General features: G+C 38.6%; 1 protein-coding gene across 22 annotated transcripts in view; it reads right to left on the bottom strand.

Annotated features, from left to right (window-relative positions):
• Window positions 1-8,451: 8,451 nt before the first annotated feature.
• Gtdc1 (glycosyltransferase like domain containing 1) overlaps window positions 8,452-18,065 on the bottom strand; it is a 329,610-nt gene continuing 319,996 nt past the window's right edge. For 19 of the 22 annotated variants that reach the window (XM_035446166.1, XM_035446163.1, XM_035446172.1 and 16 more), the window contains 3 exons: window positions 15,170-15,240; window positions 14,377-14,468; window positions 8,452-9,579 (listed from right to left, as the gene is read on the bottom strand). In XM_035446166.1, the coding sequence (XP_035302057.1) occupies window positions 9,496-9,579; window positions 14,377-14,468; window positions 15,170-15,240 (247 nt within the window). In that variant the 3' untranslated portion in view covers window positions 8,452-9,495. The remainder of the gene's footprint in view (window positions 9,580-14,376; window positions 14,469-15,169; window positions 15,241-18,065) is intronic. The other 3 variants (XM_035446160.1, XM_035446164.1, XR_004770443.1) reach the window with 3 other exon arrangements.

Raw genomic sequence — 18,065 nt, 5'->3', positions numbered from 1 at the left:
CTATACCTACACATTCAAATAGGTAATTATATGATTCATAGCACTCGCATGGAAAGCTTTTCAAGCAATCTGAAGTTTCAAAATACTAAACAATTTCCCCATTTCTCTCAAACTTAAAGCAAGTGAAGGACAAATAAAGACACGCTGCTTCTAAAGACGCTTTGACTAAATAAATTACTTTAAATACTCCGTGCCCCCGTCCTCCAAAACAATCCGCGGTGGACAGGTGAAGGAACACAGTTTTAATCCACAATATACAGGCATGATGTGACTGGGGAAGAACAAACAAACAAACAAACAAACAACAAAAAATAAAGAACACTCGTTCTGGGCATGTGATTTAAATCAGAGTCTGACAATGCCAGAGTGGAGAGGAGTGTTTTAAACGTATAGCCCGGAGTCTTTGCTGCAGAATCCTCGTGTCCATCGCCCATCTCCACTGGGGTCTGCGTAGGTCAAACTTTAAACCAGTGTGCATGTGCGTAGAGAAAGCAGCAGTTCTTGTCTGCCCAGTGCATCTTCAGATTGGCGATCTGAGGGCTGAGCATAGCCACCCTGGAACCGAGTCTCCAGCGCACTGTCACTGAGACTGCAGGGACGCTGAAGCCGGAGTCGGAGTAACGCCAAATGCCCGGGGTCGCGACTCCATCGCGGCCCCGCGAGCTCCAGCGGCTGCGGCGCCGGGTCCTGCGCTTGCGAGGGCGTCGGGACATCGAAAACTCTCCAGTGCCCTGCTTTTCCAGAGCCAAAGTGCCGTCCGCCCTCGCCCTTTTGCGCGGAGCCGAACGCGCTGTCCAGGGCGGAAGCCACCGGTTCTCGGGTGGTGCCCTGCTACTGGCGACCCCAGGCCTGCACTGCAGAGCGGGGACCGCGGCAGGGCTCATTCGTCAGCATTCGCGGGCGGGGTGTCCCGCAGCACGGCCCCGAAAGTCCCAGACTGCAGCACGGATCAGACCCCACGGAGGGTAGAGACTTGTGCTGGGCGGGAGGGAGGACAGAGGTGGCAAGCCTGGGACAAGGGATCCTTAATTACAGATTAAAGACATACAAAACTGAACGTTATATTTTCCAAGTGTCAGCTGATGGTCGCGACAAAAGGAAACACAGAGCACCAAGGGGGGGGGGGCGCTCCCATTTATTATGTGTGCAATGTAAAATGCATGAGGTAGAAACTATGGGTAGGTGGTGCCTGGGGCCAAATCGCAGCTGCACACTCGATGGTGTAGGAGGACAGTTTGCTGATGCACCCAGAGGTCTGGGGAACCTCTTACAGAAAAAGACTATAAATACTCGGCTCCAGCACATTTTGCTGCTTTAAAACTTCATTATTCATACGTTTTTAAGTTTTAAAATTTGGTGCTTAAAGTGTTGCAATTTATCTTCAGTAATACCCTTACAACACACACACACACACACACACACACACACACACACACACACACACACACACACACACACACACACACACACACACACACACACACACACACACAGAGTTTCACAGTTCTGTAGATTCCATTCATACGTTTTTAAGTTTTAAAATTTGGTGCTTAAAGTGTTGCAATTTATCTTCAGTAATACCCTTACAACACACACACACACACACACACACACACACACACACACACACACACACACACACACACACACACACACACACACACACACACACACACACACACACACACAGAGTTTCACAGTTCTGTAGATTCCATTTTATGGGCCTGCTATCACCACGCTAGAAATACAGGGGCAAAGCCAGCCGACCGAAATCCGGGGACCGTAGCTGCAAGCACCAGAGCACAAGTCCTCTATGGCTCTTTGGGTCAAATAGGAAAATGACACTCTTTCTCCTTTTTCTTTTAATTAATCAGGTGCCCCAAACAATCTCCACCCTGCTGCCCCTGGGATTTAAGGTAGAGGTTACTCCATCATGTCCCAAGTTCTGCAAAGCACAGGCTCCGAGGCTCCTGGCTTACCATGATTAAAAAACCTCTAGTCTTGCACCCGGACGGCCAATACTAAAATAGGGTAAATGACCTTTGAGAATCGTCCTGTACCACCATCCTGTGTTCCTTTCTGGATTTCCTGGCGCTGCCGCTGTGTCAGTTCAGAAGCATAGTACTTGGTCTGCCTGCACAGCCATGAGCCATGCTAAAGGCGGCTAGGCCACATAACTTCTAAGTCCTTTTACCAACCTCTCCCCATCACAGGAGTAGCTCTCCTGCTTTTCTATTGTATTTTTTTCCCCAACAATACCATTTCTCCCCACAGCACTTTAGGGAAAAAAATTACAAGTGCTTTTTCATGTGGTTCCAGTTAAGTGATTTGCCCACACCCCAAATCATACCATTAGCATTCAAGATTAATAGCTGCATATCAGTAATTCTTAAATACCTTCTGATGCATATTTTCAATGTAAATGATCCTGACATTATTGGGCAGGCAAATGCCTGAACCAAGATGTGTGTGGACTAGTTGCAGCCAGATGACAGTCTTGTCGTTGGAATAAAACACAACCGGTTAAGTTTCTTCACTGGTTGAAGACAGAGAAGCAGCGTTTTCCGCTCCCCTCAAGTAGACTTAAGGATAACAAATCAGAAAGAAGCAAATCACAGAGGGTTTTGTCCACTCGTCACTTTCTGACACATCTTTAGGCGAATGCTACAGAACCTCTTCAGCATCCATGGCTGTGAGCTAGCCACACCCTCTGCATATTCTGGCTTTATCCCTCCGAAAAAATAAGTAAGGAAAAAGCAAATCGGGAGACCGCCTTTCCTTTCAGCTTCCCTTTGAGTGCATCATCCCATTGCCCTTGTTAATTCTTACCACCCACCAAAGAGCAGGACAGAATTCAATTTATACTAACAAGTGATGCTCTCGAATGGGTTTCTAGATGCCAAAGATTTCTTCATTTTTCAATGGGTAGAGAACAGAGAATGGCAACAAAACCAGTTCCTAAGTCACTCAGAAACCTTGGCTTCACACATCGATAGGGGATTTCTGTTTCTCTTTTAAATGTACTTATTTCTCATTAAGTTCTTGTATGGGCTAAATACTTGTTTTTTAAAACTCAACTTTGTCCATAGCTTCAAACTCCATTTCTCTTTCCTAGTTTTAAGTGTTTATAACTGTCCCTATTTATCCCCTCCTCCCATTAAGAATTTCACAATAAATCCCTGAACCAAATAAATTAAAATCAGCAACTTCAGACACTCAAGGAAGAGGACATTAATCCACTTAGTAAAATACTCAGAACTCCCCCTCTCCATTTCAGCTCTTCTTAATGTAACGTTAGTAATTGCAGCTGGCTCCTTCTACTTCCTCCCTCTCTTTTATTCTGAATCATATTGGCCTTGTTTAACCTTCATTTCCTCTTCTACCTCCTCCCCCCCACATTTGTCCACATACTTTTCTTCGACCATGATTCTTTCTCTCTGCTGCCCGGACTGAAGGAAAAAAAAAAAAAAAAAGGAGCTAGGAGCTTAGTCCTTTCTGGTAAAACCCTGCTCGCTCTACTTCCCCACAACACTAGTAATGTTTTCTAAGTTTTATAATCCTCCGGCTGTATAGTTACTACTCCCTATTTCCCTGATTGATCACTAAGTTCTTCGGGCTTTTCAGAACTGCTCCATAATCCTGAAGCAACAGCTTTTTTCTTGGCGTGCTCTTTGGAATGCCTTTCCTGGCAAGGACAGGCATTTTGGTTTGACTGCGATTCTTAAGTTACAATTCAAAGCTAATTTGTTCAGTTATGTTTTTGCTAGCATCGACTCTGCCTCTCACTGTTCAGTTCTCCATAGTGCTGTTTGGTAGGGGTGGGCTGTATGAACAAGATGTAATAGACTTACATTGTATTTGATTATCAGTTTTCAAAAACAGCTGCATGCTTTGATATCTGTGTAAGGAAATATCAGAAGATAATATGCCATCGGTATTTATTACTCTATAATTAAGGATGTGTCAGTGTTTTCCTTTAAAAAAGCTCTCTATTTTCAGAAATTCATATCTCAGGCATAAATTTCCCTATGAATTAGAGTCTAGTACCATCTCAGAAGTAGCTTCTTTTAAAGTTACTCCTCTATTCTCTTTCTTCCCAGGGAAATACATCCCAGGATATTGTTCCTGAGTTATCTACTGAGATGAGAGGAAGCAGGCCTAGCACTGCAAAACTAAAGTGCCACAGCATCAGTGTTCCCTGCCAGCCCCAGCCCCCTGAGAGAATGTGGGGCTGACTTCCACAGCTTGGAGATGAGCAACATCATCCTTGTAGATTTTAAAGAAAACAGAGAAGAGTTGGTTCAGAAATATTACAGGCACCATTCCGAGGTTCTAGCACCAGAAATCAATGCCTTTGCATTGCTTTCCTTTTGTTGATTTAGAATGCATACATGGCCAGAAGAAGCAGGGATATGTCTGTAGAGACCATATTAGCAACTTACTGGTCCATGCTTCATCTGATAGCTAGAGCTGGGAGACCACAGCAAGCCAATAGATGGAGACACACACTTTCTACTTCCCCTTCTTTGTAGGGCTTGACCAATGGAATTAATCACAAACTCAAGAAAGAGCTTGGGAACATGTGAGTCCAGATATGATTCTTCCTTCATGGAAACTAAAGCAGGACAGTGTCCCCTTAGGGCTGCAGTTTCCCATGTAAAATTGAGAGGTCCTAGAGACAAATGTTCGGCAAGAGAACCAATAAATTACCCACACAGATAAATCCAGAACAATGTAAGAACACAGATAATGGTGGAGATGGTGACAGACACCATGCACATTCAATGTCCCCTTAAAGGCCAGATAAAAAACAATTACAAAAATATACAAAATACTGGTCACACTTCATGGTCTCTCATGTGCCTCTTAGCATCATCCATTTGGCCACAAACCTGTTGCCTTTTGTCTGGAGTGGGTGGGGAAGATCAAATTAAGGGGTCCAACTGAGTACTGAAACTTGAACTTGGTGATTTCTCAAAGACCCAATTGTTTCTCTTTCTGTAGCTCTAACATATTCTGGTTCCTAAGTATGATGGTATGGTTTAATTTTCTAAGTTGTGAATTGATACTGGGAACATTAAAACTTCAAACACAAATGACTTCACATTCCAAAAATAAAAAAAAAGTCACACAAGTATGTTTTCCCAGTAGGAGTGACATTGAACATTCTACAGTATGTCTTTAAACACAGTAACTGATAGGGAATCACAGAAGCACTACAGATTAGCTCTTAAAGCCAATCAATTCAGAGCTTCTGGGGTTGAAAGTCAGGTGGAAGGGCTGCTAGGATCTCTGCATGTTCAAGACCAAAAGCTTAGGGAACCCATGGATAGCGAAGCCTGACTTTGTCCATATGATGTGTGTCTAGTTTAAAATGAAGTTTCTGGCTCCTGGTAAGTAGAGTGACATTTTCTCATGCATAATTAGAAGTCTGAGCAGCTTTGATCACTTTCTGGGAAAATAATGGTTTTCTGACTCAGTCGTTACTTTAGGAAGTCAAGAGATGTTAAAGCTACTGGGCAGAAGCCCTTACCACGTGCTTCCCAACGTGTTTATAGCTCCAGTCAAAAAGCACACCCACAATAACATCAATAACATTTAAAACACATAAGAGACAGAAAGAAAGAGCAACAATAAGACATTCTGAGCCAATGGCCTACCCATGCAGAGAAGGTGGCTGTTAATCACAGAGTGAATGAGCCTCTACTGCAGGTTTGTCCCTTTCCACCAGAACTCCACAGGGACAGGCGTAAAGTTGATGTTAATTCTCGTCTTTTTGTGCAATATTTTAACCACATATTTACCTTCTTTGAGCAGCAGGTAAAACTGCTTGTTTTAAAACTTTCTCGGATAGCTGGGCAGGGGTGGCACACCCTTTAATCCCAACACCCGGGAGGTAGAGGCAGTCGGATCTCTGTGAGTTTGAGGCCAGCCTGGTCTACAAGGCTACACAGAGAAACCCTGTTTCAAAATACCAAAAATCAAAACCAAAACCAAAAAAAAAAAAAAAAAAAAAAAAAAAACCAAACACAACAACAACAAAAGCTTTCTCAGTTGCATTTTAATGAGTGCTTTAAGGGAAGATGGCCTATCTCAATTTAGGTTTTAAGATGAAACACATGTATGGTGATGTTTATAATATACCCTCTTCATTGTAGAGTAGAACATCTGAGGAGCAGCACTCCAGTTTTCTCCTGCAGTGGGAGGCTAGAGAAGAAGAAGAACCACAGAACATGGCAGCATTAAAGGACATCGAGGAAACATTTAAAGACTGATTCCATCACCTATGGGAAGTATCTTGAAGCTTATATGAAATCTTTTTTGTGGCTCATGATATTTCTGGGTAGCAGATGCTTTCTCAAAAACAGATTTTACTTTTAAAAATATCAAATATAATTAACACTTTCAACATAAAATGAAGTCTTTGCTTCCAGATGTATTTCAAGGTGTTGAAATTAATCCATGCAGCCTTTGATGGCTAAGAGTTTCCATTTTATTGTGGCTTCTACTGTCCCCTCTATGTGGTATGCCTGAAGACTTGGGAATACGAGTAGTACACTGTATTCGAAAGATGCCTGCCAAACAGCAATGTCTTGATAGTCTTTTGATCTATCTTGATCAATATGGCATAATGATGAAGTTAAGAACTATAACAGGCAACAGAATACCTGTTAAAACAAAGAGTAGGTAGAGGTAGAGCATCCTAGACACTGAATGAGGTTTGATAATGGCTAGAATTTTAGTGATTTAAAACTAAAAGGACAAAAATTAGAATTACCTTATAAAAGACTAAAGTTTCAAAACAATCAACATATTAAAAAAAGAGGAACTACTGGGGCTATTTAGCCTCTCTTCTAAAATAATAATGAGTTAACTGTATTCTTAGTTTTCCACTGACTTAACACACCAGGTAATTTGTTAACAACCACACTAACCATGTCACAATTATTGAGAAGTATGTGCACAAACATGCACGTACGCACGGGAACACACACCCATAGAGACACAGATGTGTCCTTAAAAATGTTCAGAATTGTGTGTCAATGTAACTTTTTATTACTTAGATGAACCAATACTGAATGTGAATGCATAGCTTTTCCTAAGTGGCAACTATAATATACATTTTTATCCGGTGGGGAGTGATGAGCATAGCTAAAAACAAAGCTGATTTGAATTTAAGTGAAGGAAAAAATCCCATGCACAGGTTGTGTGAAGTATCATTATCACAGTTGCCCCCAATCAGGAAAATGGCTGGTAGAGTTTGCCTAGCATTGCCAAAGCTCTGGGTTCCAGTCACCTGGTGTCACATAAGCCACAGTGGTGTACATCTGCAATTCTAACACTTGGAGGCCCAGGCTCAAGGTCACATTGGGCTATATAGTAAGGTTGAGATGAGGTGGGGGAACAGGAGACCTTATGTGGAAAAAAAAAAAGAAGCAGGAAATATTTAAATATTTGGGATATTCTCTCTGAAGAGATTTAATTCCTTCCTATTAACCAGTGAAAAAACACCACAGAAAACCAAAGAAACCAAGTTCTCCTTTTTGGCTACCTATGAAAATCATCTTTCTGGGTAGATCACTTCATTAGAGGGCATAAAGTAAAACCTTGCCCAAGAGAGGTGTCTACCAGCTTCTTATTTACAATAGTATTGTCTGTTCTGCTCTTAAATGGGCCATCCCTACTAGATTCCGTATTCCAAAGTCTTAGACAAAATGGGACTTCTGAGAGCTTCTGATCCCTTTATTTTTATGGGCGAGGTAGGGTATCTTTGTCTAATAGCTTCCTTGTAGGCAGGAGAAGAAGCCAGTGGCATAGTGGCCTGGTATACTGTGGTTTTCATAGTAGGTGGGAATGATTCTACTCACAGGCAGCTCGTTGTTTCTGCTGCTTCCATTTCCTGCTTTGAAATCCCCAGCTCTCAGGGATTTCATTCCTGGTTCAGCAATCTTCATGACTGCCTTTACCCTGAGGACTGTGCATGGCTCCCTAACCCTGATTGATTTTCTGATTTCTGTTTTGATACCTATCACATGGGCTCTGTAGGACTTCAGTGCAACCATCTGCTCCATCTTGGAGGCTTTCTAGACCACCCAGCTCTTCTACAGAACAGAGACCCAGGGTGGGCCCTTGTCTAGTCACCTCTCTGGCTTTTCCTCACTCTGCAGTACATAGAAGTTTTTCATTTCAATAGCTGAGGAAGTTACAATTTACCTGTTAGTAAACAGAAGATGGTTTATCAACAGACTTTACCTTAATGACTACAAATGTTTACCTCCTGCTTTCCAGAATGCAAAGAAAGTCTTGGAAATGTCATAATATGTAACAAACGTTTGCAACACAGATCCTTGTTCATCCTTACAAGAGACAATTGTATTCTGTCTTCTCTGACACAAGGAAACATTCAGTAAGAAACACAGATAGGTGCACACACTTAAACGCAAATGAATATGCTAATTAAAAATACAGCGGGCAGTTTATTAAAAATTTATTTTACAATCCAGCCATTTAAAATATCTTTACACCAACAAACAGAGCAGCTTGGCTACAAGAATCCTAAGTGACTTATCTCAGAGAGGGTATATTTGTAGTTGGATGCAAATATTTTTGAAGAAGATTTGTACCAAATAAAGGTTTTGTTAGAAGCATTTTGATTTCTCTATTTTTACCCATAAAAAATGTAAAACAAGTATCTTGTGTTCATTTTATGGATGAGAGGACTTCACTCACTGTATCTGCCATGTTTGTCCGAATTACAGCTGTTTATCTTGCAAGTTTCTTTAAGATTAATTAAATGCAAATGAAACTCTGTGAATCATGGGAATACCTGCCAGACCCCTTATTAATACCTTCACTTAAAACTCCTGTGCCAGAGAGTCATTAATTTGCTAAAAGAAAAGTGCTAAAGCAGCCCTTTGCCTACAGCAGCTTTGAGATGGCTGCCCAATTAGTTCAGTAGCATTCTGATCCTCTTTCTAGGCCCTGTGGCCCTTTGAGGACACAAGAAGGCTCCGATGATAACCTGGCAACCCAGGTAGAAACTCAGCCAAGTGTGAGTGTTTGAAGCTGCAGTTTGGCTGCCATAGTGTCGGCAGAAAGAAAGAATTCAGGCACCATGTCATCCAGTACAAAGGATAAAAACGGATTCAACCGGAAATTCAATGTGGCACCACATATGGGATACATGAGTGCGGTTATACAACAGGCCACATATTTTTTTTGAACAGTCTCCTACATGTGATGCCGAGGACATGTGTAACCATCATAACGTCTCTAGGAATCTGTATTTAATTTGAGTTGGGGTGGTGGCAGGGATTGGAGATCTGAAGCCGCCACAGGTTTGTGGCAGATGGCTCTGTGTCAGCTATGACAAGCAGCCAGGCTCGGCTTCCTCTGCAGATTTTCTTTTCTCTCTGATCAGGTAAATATGGGCACACTCTGGAAAGTTCTTCAGATTCTGCCTTAGGCTGCAAGTTTGTGACTTAGCCCCATCTGTCACAAATCTTCCCTGGGTTCTGTTGTGAGCAGAGACCTGAATTTACCATGTAGGGCTGCCCAGGAAAATGGAGCCACTTCACCCTGCAACAAGGGGAGGAGAGATGAGAAATCAGTGAAGAAGCGTGGGCCCTGAAAACAGACAGTGGAAAACCCATACTGCAAACCCGCCTCATCTCTCCAAATACAACCCCAAAGCCACCAAGCTCTATCACCCCAGGAAAGCCTGGCTTCTGACTGGTTTAAAGCAGCACTGTATTTCAACTGTGAGAGGAAGCAGTTTTCACATGGGGACACTGCTGCACACATTGCTTGGTTTATGCCATGGATGATTGCTCTTAGAAGTTTACCACCTGTCTTTAAACTTTTATACACAGAAAGTACACAATACTCTCAATACACAGCTTTGCCAATGTGAGTTTACCCCTTACGGAGCGAGGACACAAGATAAATGCCCTTACTAGTACATGGAATTTATAAGGTGCTTCACATTTCCAAATGGGTTTTATTCATTATTTCATTATAGCAGTTCCTCAGGGGAAAATGCGATTATGGTTGGGAAAAAAAAAAAAAATCTCTAGATCTGTAGATGAGTAACCCACAGGCAAAGAACTTACCTATGGAGAATGACAAAATCTCAACTAAGTTGAACTCACCAAAGCAGAGCCAAACCACATAAAATCATGGCAAAGGAAGAAAAGGAGAGGAGGAAGGTATACGGGAGTAAAAGAAAAAAAAAAAAGAGAGAGAGAAGGACCTTAAGACAGAGAATTTGCATTACATTTGGCAGGTGCCGCTTAGAGATTTTATAAGTCCTTAAGATATCACTATAAATCTTTTCATTTTCTCAGGAAACAGTAAGATTTTAGAGTAGTGTCAATGCTGTTGAGATACAGCTTATCCACAGCTAACTTTATATGCTTAAATTAAAAGGGAACTCCAGAGTGACCATCTCTTAAAGAGACTTAGAAACAGCTTGGCTTGGTTCGAATGGTTGTAGATTGACATAATAAAGACAACTGCAAATGGCTTTTCCAGGCATCGAGTCTGCTTTGTAAGCATGATCATTGTTTGGAATTAGTTTTAGACAAAAATCTGAAAATTTCTTCCTCCAAATAATAGATTTTATAGGTCTCAACTGTTGAACAACTTAAGAAGGACAGAGTAAAATCAACAGTTAACTTCTGAAAACCTTAAGAAACTACAGGTCACTCTCAAAAAGCAAAAGGACACTGTCCTCCTTCTCACCCATGTGCAAGCACACAAAGACATAGAACACATAGAGATACACGCAGACAGACATACATGTACAGAGACACATACAGATAGATACACACACACACACACACACACACACACACACACACACACACACACACACACAGATACAGATGTTCACGCACAGACACCATACACAGGCACACATACCACACACACTCAAAGCAAATGAGGAACAGGATGGAAATGTGGCCTCTGCTGTTAGCCTGGGTTGTGTCTACCCTATACACTAGCCATATTCTTGCTCTATTTTCAATACTGATAATAAGGGACCATTTCTTTTCTTCAAAGGATTTTAAAATAAAAGGATAAAAGGCCTGTAACTAACACAGGGTGTTAGTTTCACACAACTTTTATAGTATTTCAGTGAGTCATAAACACAAATCGAGGCAAAAAGTACAACTTTAGGTCCAGGCTTTCTTGTAGAAAGGATACTATTGTTAATATAAAAAGTCAATATACCTTGGTCTGTCTTATGAGTTATCCTAGAAATTTGTTTACAGTAGACAGAGTGATCTAGAAGAGCTCTTACTGTGCGTGAAATTAAACTTTTCCCCTATGGTTAGTGTAATTTCCTACCTGGAACAAGACATAGCTTAATGTTAGAAGACATTTACAGTCAGCACCTATATGTAATTCATACATGTAAATTTTTTAAGAAGTGGCTTTTTAGATTTTAGGATTAATAAGAAACATTTACTTCTTATATGCATTAGATTTTCCCAATGATCTTTAAGTGTTTACTTGTATGTGTGTGCATTTGCCCATGAGCTCTCGAGTGCAAACACACACACACACACACACACACACACACACACACACACACCAGAGAGAGAGAGAGAGAGAGAGAGAGAGAGAGAGAGAGAGAGAGAGAGAGAGAGTGAATATTTAAATCTGTATTATAGGCCTGAAATCATTAGAGAGTCTAATGCAGAGAGTCACTTCAAGAAACAAAAGACCACCACCAAGACAGAATCAGTTTTGTGTCTGCTCTAAACCCTACTGCAAGTTATAGCCTCCAGCCTTTTAGACATATTGAATGTGCAAGGTTTCACATAAGAAGAAAGCCAATCCCCCCAAAAAGAAGAAAGCCAAGTGTTAATAGCCTTATCCCAGTCATTAAATTTCTAAGTGTGAATCCAAATGAAAAAGTCTATCCTAGATAGAGTATGAAGCTGGAATGATTTTAAACATGAACCTTTAATAACAAGAAGAGACATCAAATGTAAAAGAAACAAGTACAGGAATCCAATGACATTCTGTCCTTTTAGACCTTAGGAGCATATGCTCCATAAAAGCAAAACACAAGCGTCCAATGGAAGAAATATAAATAAAGAAAGAAGAAGAAAAAAAGAAGAGATTAACAAAAAAGAAGAAGAAAAGTTATATATTCTTTTCATAAATACACACGGTCCTTTTCCATTGTATAAGTAAGCAAAGCTGTCCTGAAGGGAAATAAGTCTCCATTATCCAGTGAGCACAAATGCCACCTGAGACTAGGACATGAACAAAACAACTGGAGACGTGATTGTAATTTATGCCATCTTTTGAACACACTCATTCTTACTAGTTTGATCTGTTTCTCTATGGCAAACCAGATGTGAGTCCATTCTTAGGGTTTTTAATCCAGTACCTCATGATGGGCCATTTGTCTTAAAGCTCTTTATCTTATATTTTTAGATAAATTTCTTTAAATTTTGGAAACATTTTAGATATAATATTACTAATATCTACCAATGAGGACATATATGAAAGCATGCCATAAATTTAAAATAAAAAATTCATTGTAAAAGTACTTAAAATACACATGTAAGTTCTTGTAGATTACTAATTTATAAAACATTGAGTTGTAAGTTTTATCATGTGAAAACTAAAACTATTCATGGGAGCCAAAATGTAGCAGTTTAATTACGAGCCATTTTTTAAGTATGTGAAGAATTTTGCATATTAACATCACACAACAAAGCTAAAATTCTTTTAGAATTTTTCCATTTATTTGTAAAATAAACACTATATCCCAGAAGGGTAGTAATTCTATTGAAGAAGTTCAGTTAGAAATCTGTTTCTTTTTCTAACTATAGACAACTGTCGCAGGACCTTGTGAAGCAGTTGAAGACTTAGATTTAGAGTAACAAGGCTAATAGGACTTGACCTGAACCAACATTAAAAACAAATAAATTTTGATGGTATAACATATTTGTAAATATTTCATCAAAAAATTTCCCAAACATAACAAAAAGTTGATACTTTAACTGTGAAAACACTGAAATAGGTTCATATTACAAATATAACAAGAACCCACTTGTACCAAAACTTCTATTTCCTTAATTTCATAATCTGCACATTCTGCTTACCTATTGCATGGGGGGACTAACTGGTGCATGCTGTATATGAACAAGACTACCACTGAACTTTGGAATGAGTAAACAGGAGAGTGAGCCTTAGAGGCCCACGCTCCTTGTGAGGCTTCACATGCATGATACAACAGTATCAACTCTGGGAGTGACACTGAAGCCTGGAACTGTTCAGTCAGCATTTTAAACTATTATGAGCTACCTTCTGAACCATTGCCAAGTTAATAGACAATGAAAGATAATGAGCTTGAAATTGGGTGTTAAATTGCATTTTTGGTTTTCTCCCTTTTTGTTGAAGTTTAACTGTTTCCTGGAGAAATAAAGTCATGTTTTCAAGTATCACCATGTAAATATGTATTTTAGGCCTTGCAAAAAGAGAAAAGGTAGAGGAGTGTATGTCAGCTGAAGGTTATATTTTAACACAGAAAATGAAAATTCTGTATTATAAATGATCTAGATTGTAAACTATGTTAGCCTTACAAAAAATGAAGACTCTGTAATCAGAGAACACAAGAAGGTTAATTATTCATGGCCTAGAGCCACCTTTGAAGCCCAGAAAGCAGATTCCACTTCAACTACTTACACTTTCAGTAGGTGCTTTTTTGTGCTATTTCAATAATGTAAGATGCTCGATTCAGGTAAGGGAAGTGGGGGTGACTGCTGATGGTACTATTTATATAAACCATTTGTCTTGACATTTTGAGCTGAGACCCATGGTCATGACTCTAAACAAACTGAGAATTTTTTATGTCCCATTTTGAACAGGGTGAGGGGAATACAACTTTTGAAAGGTGTCTTCATAGTTGTTCAAAAATCAACAGCAAACTTCACTAATGTCTTTCACCTAAATTTTTTGAGGACATACGATTTCATTATGATGAGAAGAAAGGCTTATCCTTATTAGTATAATTGTGGAATCTTTTTTCTACTTCCTTTTAAACTAATGAGTTACATTAATCCAGGTTCATTTTTATAAGCCTCTTGGGGCTAAATGTACAGGACAGTCATCTTAGAAAACAATAAATTAAAAAGAAAGCATGTACTGTGCATGAAGTGCACGTATTTTCTAAGACCTAGGTTAATACAACTGGCATCCAGTTTAATTAATCCTTGTTAGTGTAACAACCAATACCCCTCCCTAGAATGTTTCCTTTAAACATCAGTATGTTAATTAGATTTTTTTTAAAAAAATTTTTCTTTGTACTTAAATGTGGCATTTCTCTCACGTAAATTTCTTCTCAATAGCTACCTTATAAAGATGTTTTCTTATAATATCTGGTCTCTTGCAGAAACTCTGGAGCCTTTTTGAAAGCTGTTCAGGTGTGGAATACAGATACTCAGCTGCAGGAAAAACAGATACATTTTTAATGAAACAAAAACCTCAAAGCACACACTCGATATTAGTCACTTTACTAATTAAAAATGCATATTGCTCTGTGCCGCCTCATGTTTTACATTATTTAAGCATGATTTTATAAGGTTACCTCAGCTCACAAGGATGTTTAATGCTAAATAAGACTGTGTAGTTGTGCTGTTTAGACATCTCCTCTGGGTGATTAAAATACATTATTCTAATGTAGCACAATGCATATGTGATATATTTAGTGATGAGAATTTTTTGAAAGAACCAGTACTATAGCTGTATGCACTCTGTACAACAGTTGCATATTATTAACTAGTCAATTGTTTAAAGAATTTGGTATGACTTTCTATCCTTGAATTTTCTCTGTGTGTATCATTAAAAAAAATCTGTTAGCAATTGCAGCAGTACTGACCTGCTTATAAAAACCCGTCATTATGAGATGTGTATGCTAACAATGAAGAATGCTATTTGAAAACTTGCTTTTTTTGTTATCTTAAAAGAACAGATGGTAAATATAAGCTTACTCTAATGTATTAAAACACATAAATTTTTCCTTAACACTAACATGTTGACTTGCCAAATAAACAATTGCTCCTACTTAAGTTTATTTTCAAACTTTTAGTTTAGCATGAATCCTGTATTAAATCACAACAAAGAAAAAGCACATGAAAGCAGCTACCTGGAAATATTTCAGGATAAACCAAGTCTTTGGGACAAAGTGGGTAACAGCCACAGTACACAGCTTCCAACCTGCAGAAATGTCAGAGACAGGACAAGAGTACAGCAGGCATAGCATCACAGTCAGAAGGGGTCTGTTTGTTTAAGATAGCAGTATGAGCCCAAAGCTAAGTGGGACAAAAATCATGGTCGGCAGTGTATTCCTAAATGCCAGAGTTGCTCTTTGCAGGATTTTATTGATCATACCCGACTTTCATGGGACAGAACCGGCAGCATATGCTTTGTTCACTGAATTAATCAAAGCGCAGTGCTGCATTTTTGTTGTTTCTAAAATACTGTTTAACACATTTTATAATCAGCAGATAAACACATTCAACAACATGGGAAAGTATGGACAGCTTTTCTTAATAATGCTGCAAAGCTTCAGAATGTTCATTTCTCAAAAAATGTTTAAATAAAATAGCAAATACTTTAGCAGGGAAGCCGTAGAAACGATCGAGGCACTTTTAAAAGCACAGGGAAAAAAATTTACAATCTGTTGTGATGGGGCATTTTCATTTCAAGCTCATGCTCTGAAACAATTTGTTATTATGCAGATGTAAAACTCTCCCTTTGTGGCAAAACTCTTGTTTAGATCATTTTAATGAACATTTTGCTTTTCTGACTAAAAATTCAGCTTACTTTCTATTTTATCAGGAAAGAATACTTTTTATTATTAAACAAACACAAAGTTTTGCATTGTGAGTTTCCCCAGGGAGCATCTACAGGAGGTTTCCTCCTTGTGGCAGTGGTGGAGGGGGCTAAGCAGAGGGAAGGTATTGCCCCTTGCAGTCTTGCTCGGTTTGCATAATGGTTATTGATCTGACATATCATAAACCTTGAAGATACCACTGTCATTTCTGTTGGCTAGAAATTATGCAGTGAAATTCAAAACACTCTTTAAAATATGTTTATTTTATGAGAAACTTTGAATTGCATCCAAAATGTTGACCAACGGCAGAATTTATTTTGAACTGCATATTTTTTTCAGTCCAAGAATGATCTGAAGTCATGTCAATGTTTACCTTGTTTATTTACAGTGACAGAGTACATGCAATTTAAACTGTTTTTAAGTGGTGATGTTTTCCCTATTTTTATTACGTTAAACTGAAATTAGTATAAAGGGAAAGTATTTACTTTGAGCTCCAATTTTTGGAAAAATGCTAAGTTTTTCACAAAACACAATAGAAATGCAAAGGTTTTAACAACCAACCATTACTTTTAGTAAACAAGCTATCTAACCCCTTTCTCCATGTGCAGGTCTGAAAAGCACAGATATAAACTACACTGTGCAGTAGCACAAATCATTAAGAAACTTTTGAGCATATCAGCCTGTGATGTACTTCACGAACCAAAAGAAAATAAGCATGATGTCTGAAGTCACTCAGTTTTAAAATGCTGTGCCAATGGAAAAGCAAATACATATGAACATTCTCTTATAATTACATAAATTAAGAGTGAAGTAACAGGCTTTTCAGAAAGAGCATATTATCTGCTTTTAAATAATGGATTTGAATTATTCTATACTCTAAAAGAAAATCATTACAGGCTGACTTACGTTTTGAGTTGTTGTAGGAGTATATAACACACTATGTCCAAAATGTCTCTATCAATTGAAATGTCATACAATAAGCTAGGAACAGCATTATTTGATATAAGAGGAAAAATTAAAAAAAAAACAAATAAGCATCTACTTCCTAGTTAAAGTTCTAACTCAATAAACCAGATCAATCTTTTTCAGCTAGTTTTGGACTTGTTAAAATACTAATGTTATTATTTAGCTTAAGTTTACATTTTAAAATACACGAACAAGCCTATAATATTTAAAAATAAATCACACAGCATCCTCATAAGTTCCTCCTATTTTGTTATTCTGGAAAACATTCCTGATAATACAATTATTCATTATTTCCGATCCTTATGCACTACCAGTTAAATAATAAATAGGGTTCCAATTGATCTATTGTTAAAATGACTAGTAAATGACCTTTTTATTCCAATTAACAAATCATCAGCTAAATCTATGAATCTTAATATTCAGATCTATTCACTTCAATTCATACAATTTATCTGCAAATAGTTGTTGGGCTTTTGATTCTAAATATAATTAGCTGATAATTTTGCTTGGCTGAATTACTTTTCTGGAGGGCCTGCAAAGGCTCTCAGTCGCATTATCTAGCAATAATGAATCTGATAGGTGAAATTTTTTACTATAATGAGGATGAGACACAGTTGTGACACCTGAGTCTACTAATAACAGAAGACTGCTAATTATCGACAGCACTTTTTTTGTGTGATGCAAGGAGAAAAAAAATCCCTCATTATTAAAAAATAAAAAGTTACAATTATAAGTGACACCGGAGGAGAGTAAATAAAATGGAGTGATTAAAACATCGCTGCTTTAAGGGTGTTTTTAATTAAGTGGAAATGCTAATGTTGTCATACTTAGCAGATGGGATTAAAATTAGTTATTGTAAGTAACTCATATTTTATGTTATGGTTTCCACAGCATGTCTACAAGATCTAAGAAAGTGATACATTCCATAAGACATTTTAAAAATGAAATTCTCATACTCTTTACAACTCATAATAATGAACATCATGAATAAACTATTGAAAAAAAATCCTGCCAAGGATTTTACCATAGTGACTTAACTAGCAAGGAATGCAACCATAATGTACTGGACTGTTACAGTCTCTCTGATGGTATGCCTTTTTCTTTGCTGATTGCTGCATTCCCTATTTCATTCACACTCAACAAAAACAAAAGTTTGGGACTTGGGAATTTAGCCAACATCAAATGTGGTGTCAAGAAGGTAGGGCGTGGATATAAGGGGAGATCATGACCACCCACTAAG

This window comes from Cricetulus griseus, chromosome 6 (genome assembly GCF_003668045.3).
Source record: "Cricetulus griseus strain 17A/GY chromosome 6, alternate assembly CriGri-PICRH-1.0, whole genome shotgun sequence".
NCBI lineage: Eukaryota > Metazoa > Chordata > Mammalia > Rodentia > Cricetidae > Cricetulus > Cricetulus griseus.
Note: the sequence above shows the minus strand (reverse complement) of the source record. Positions and strands in the feature narration are given on the sequence as shown.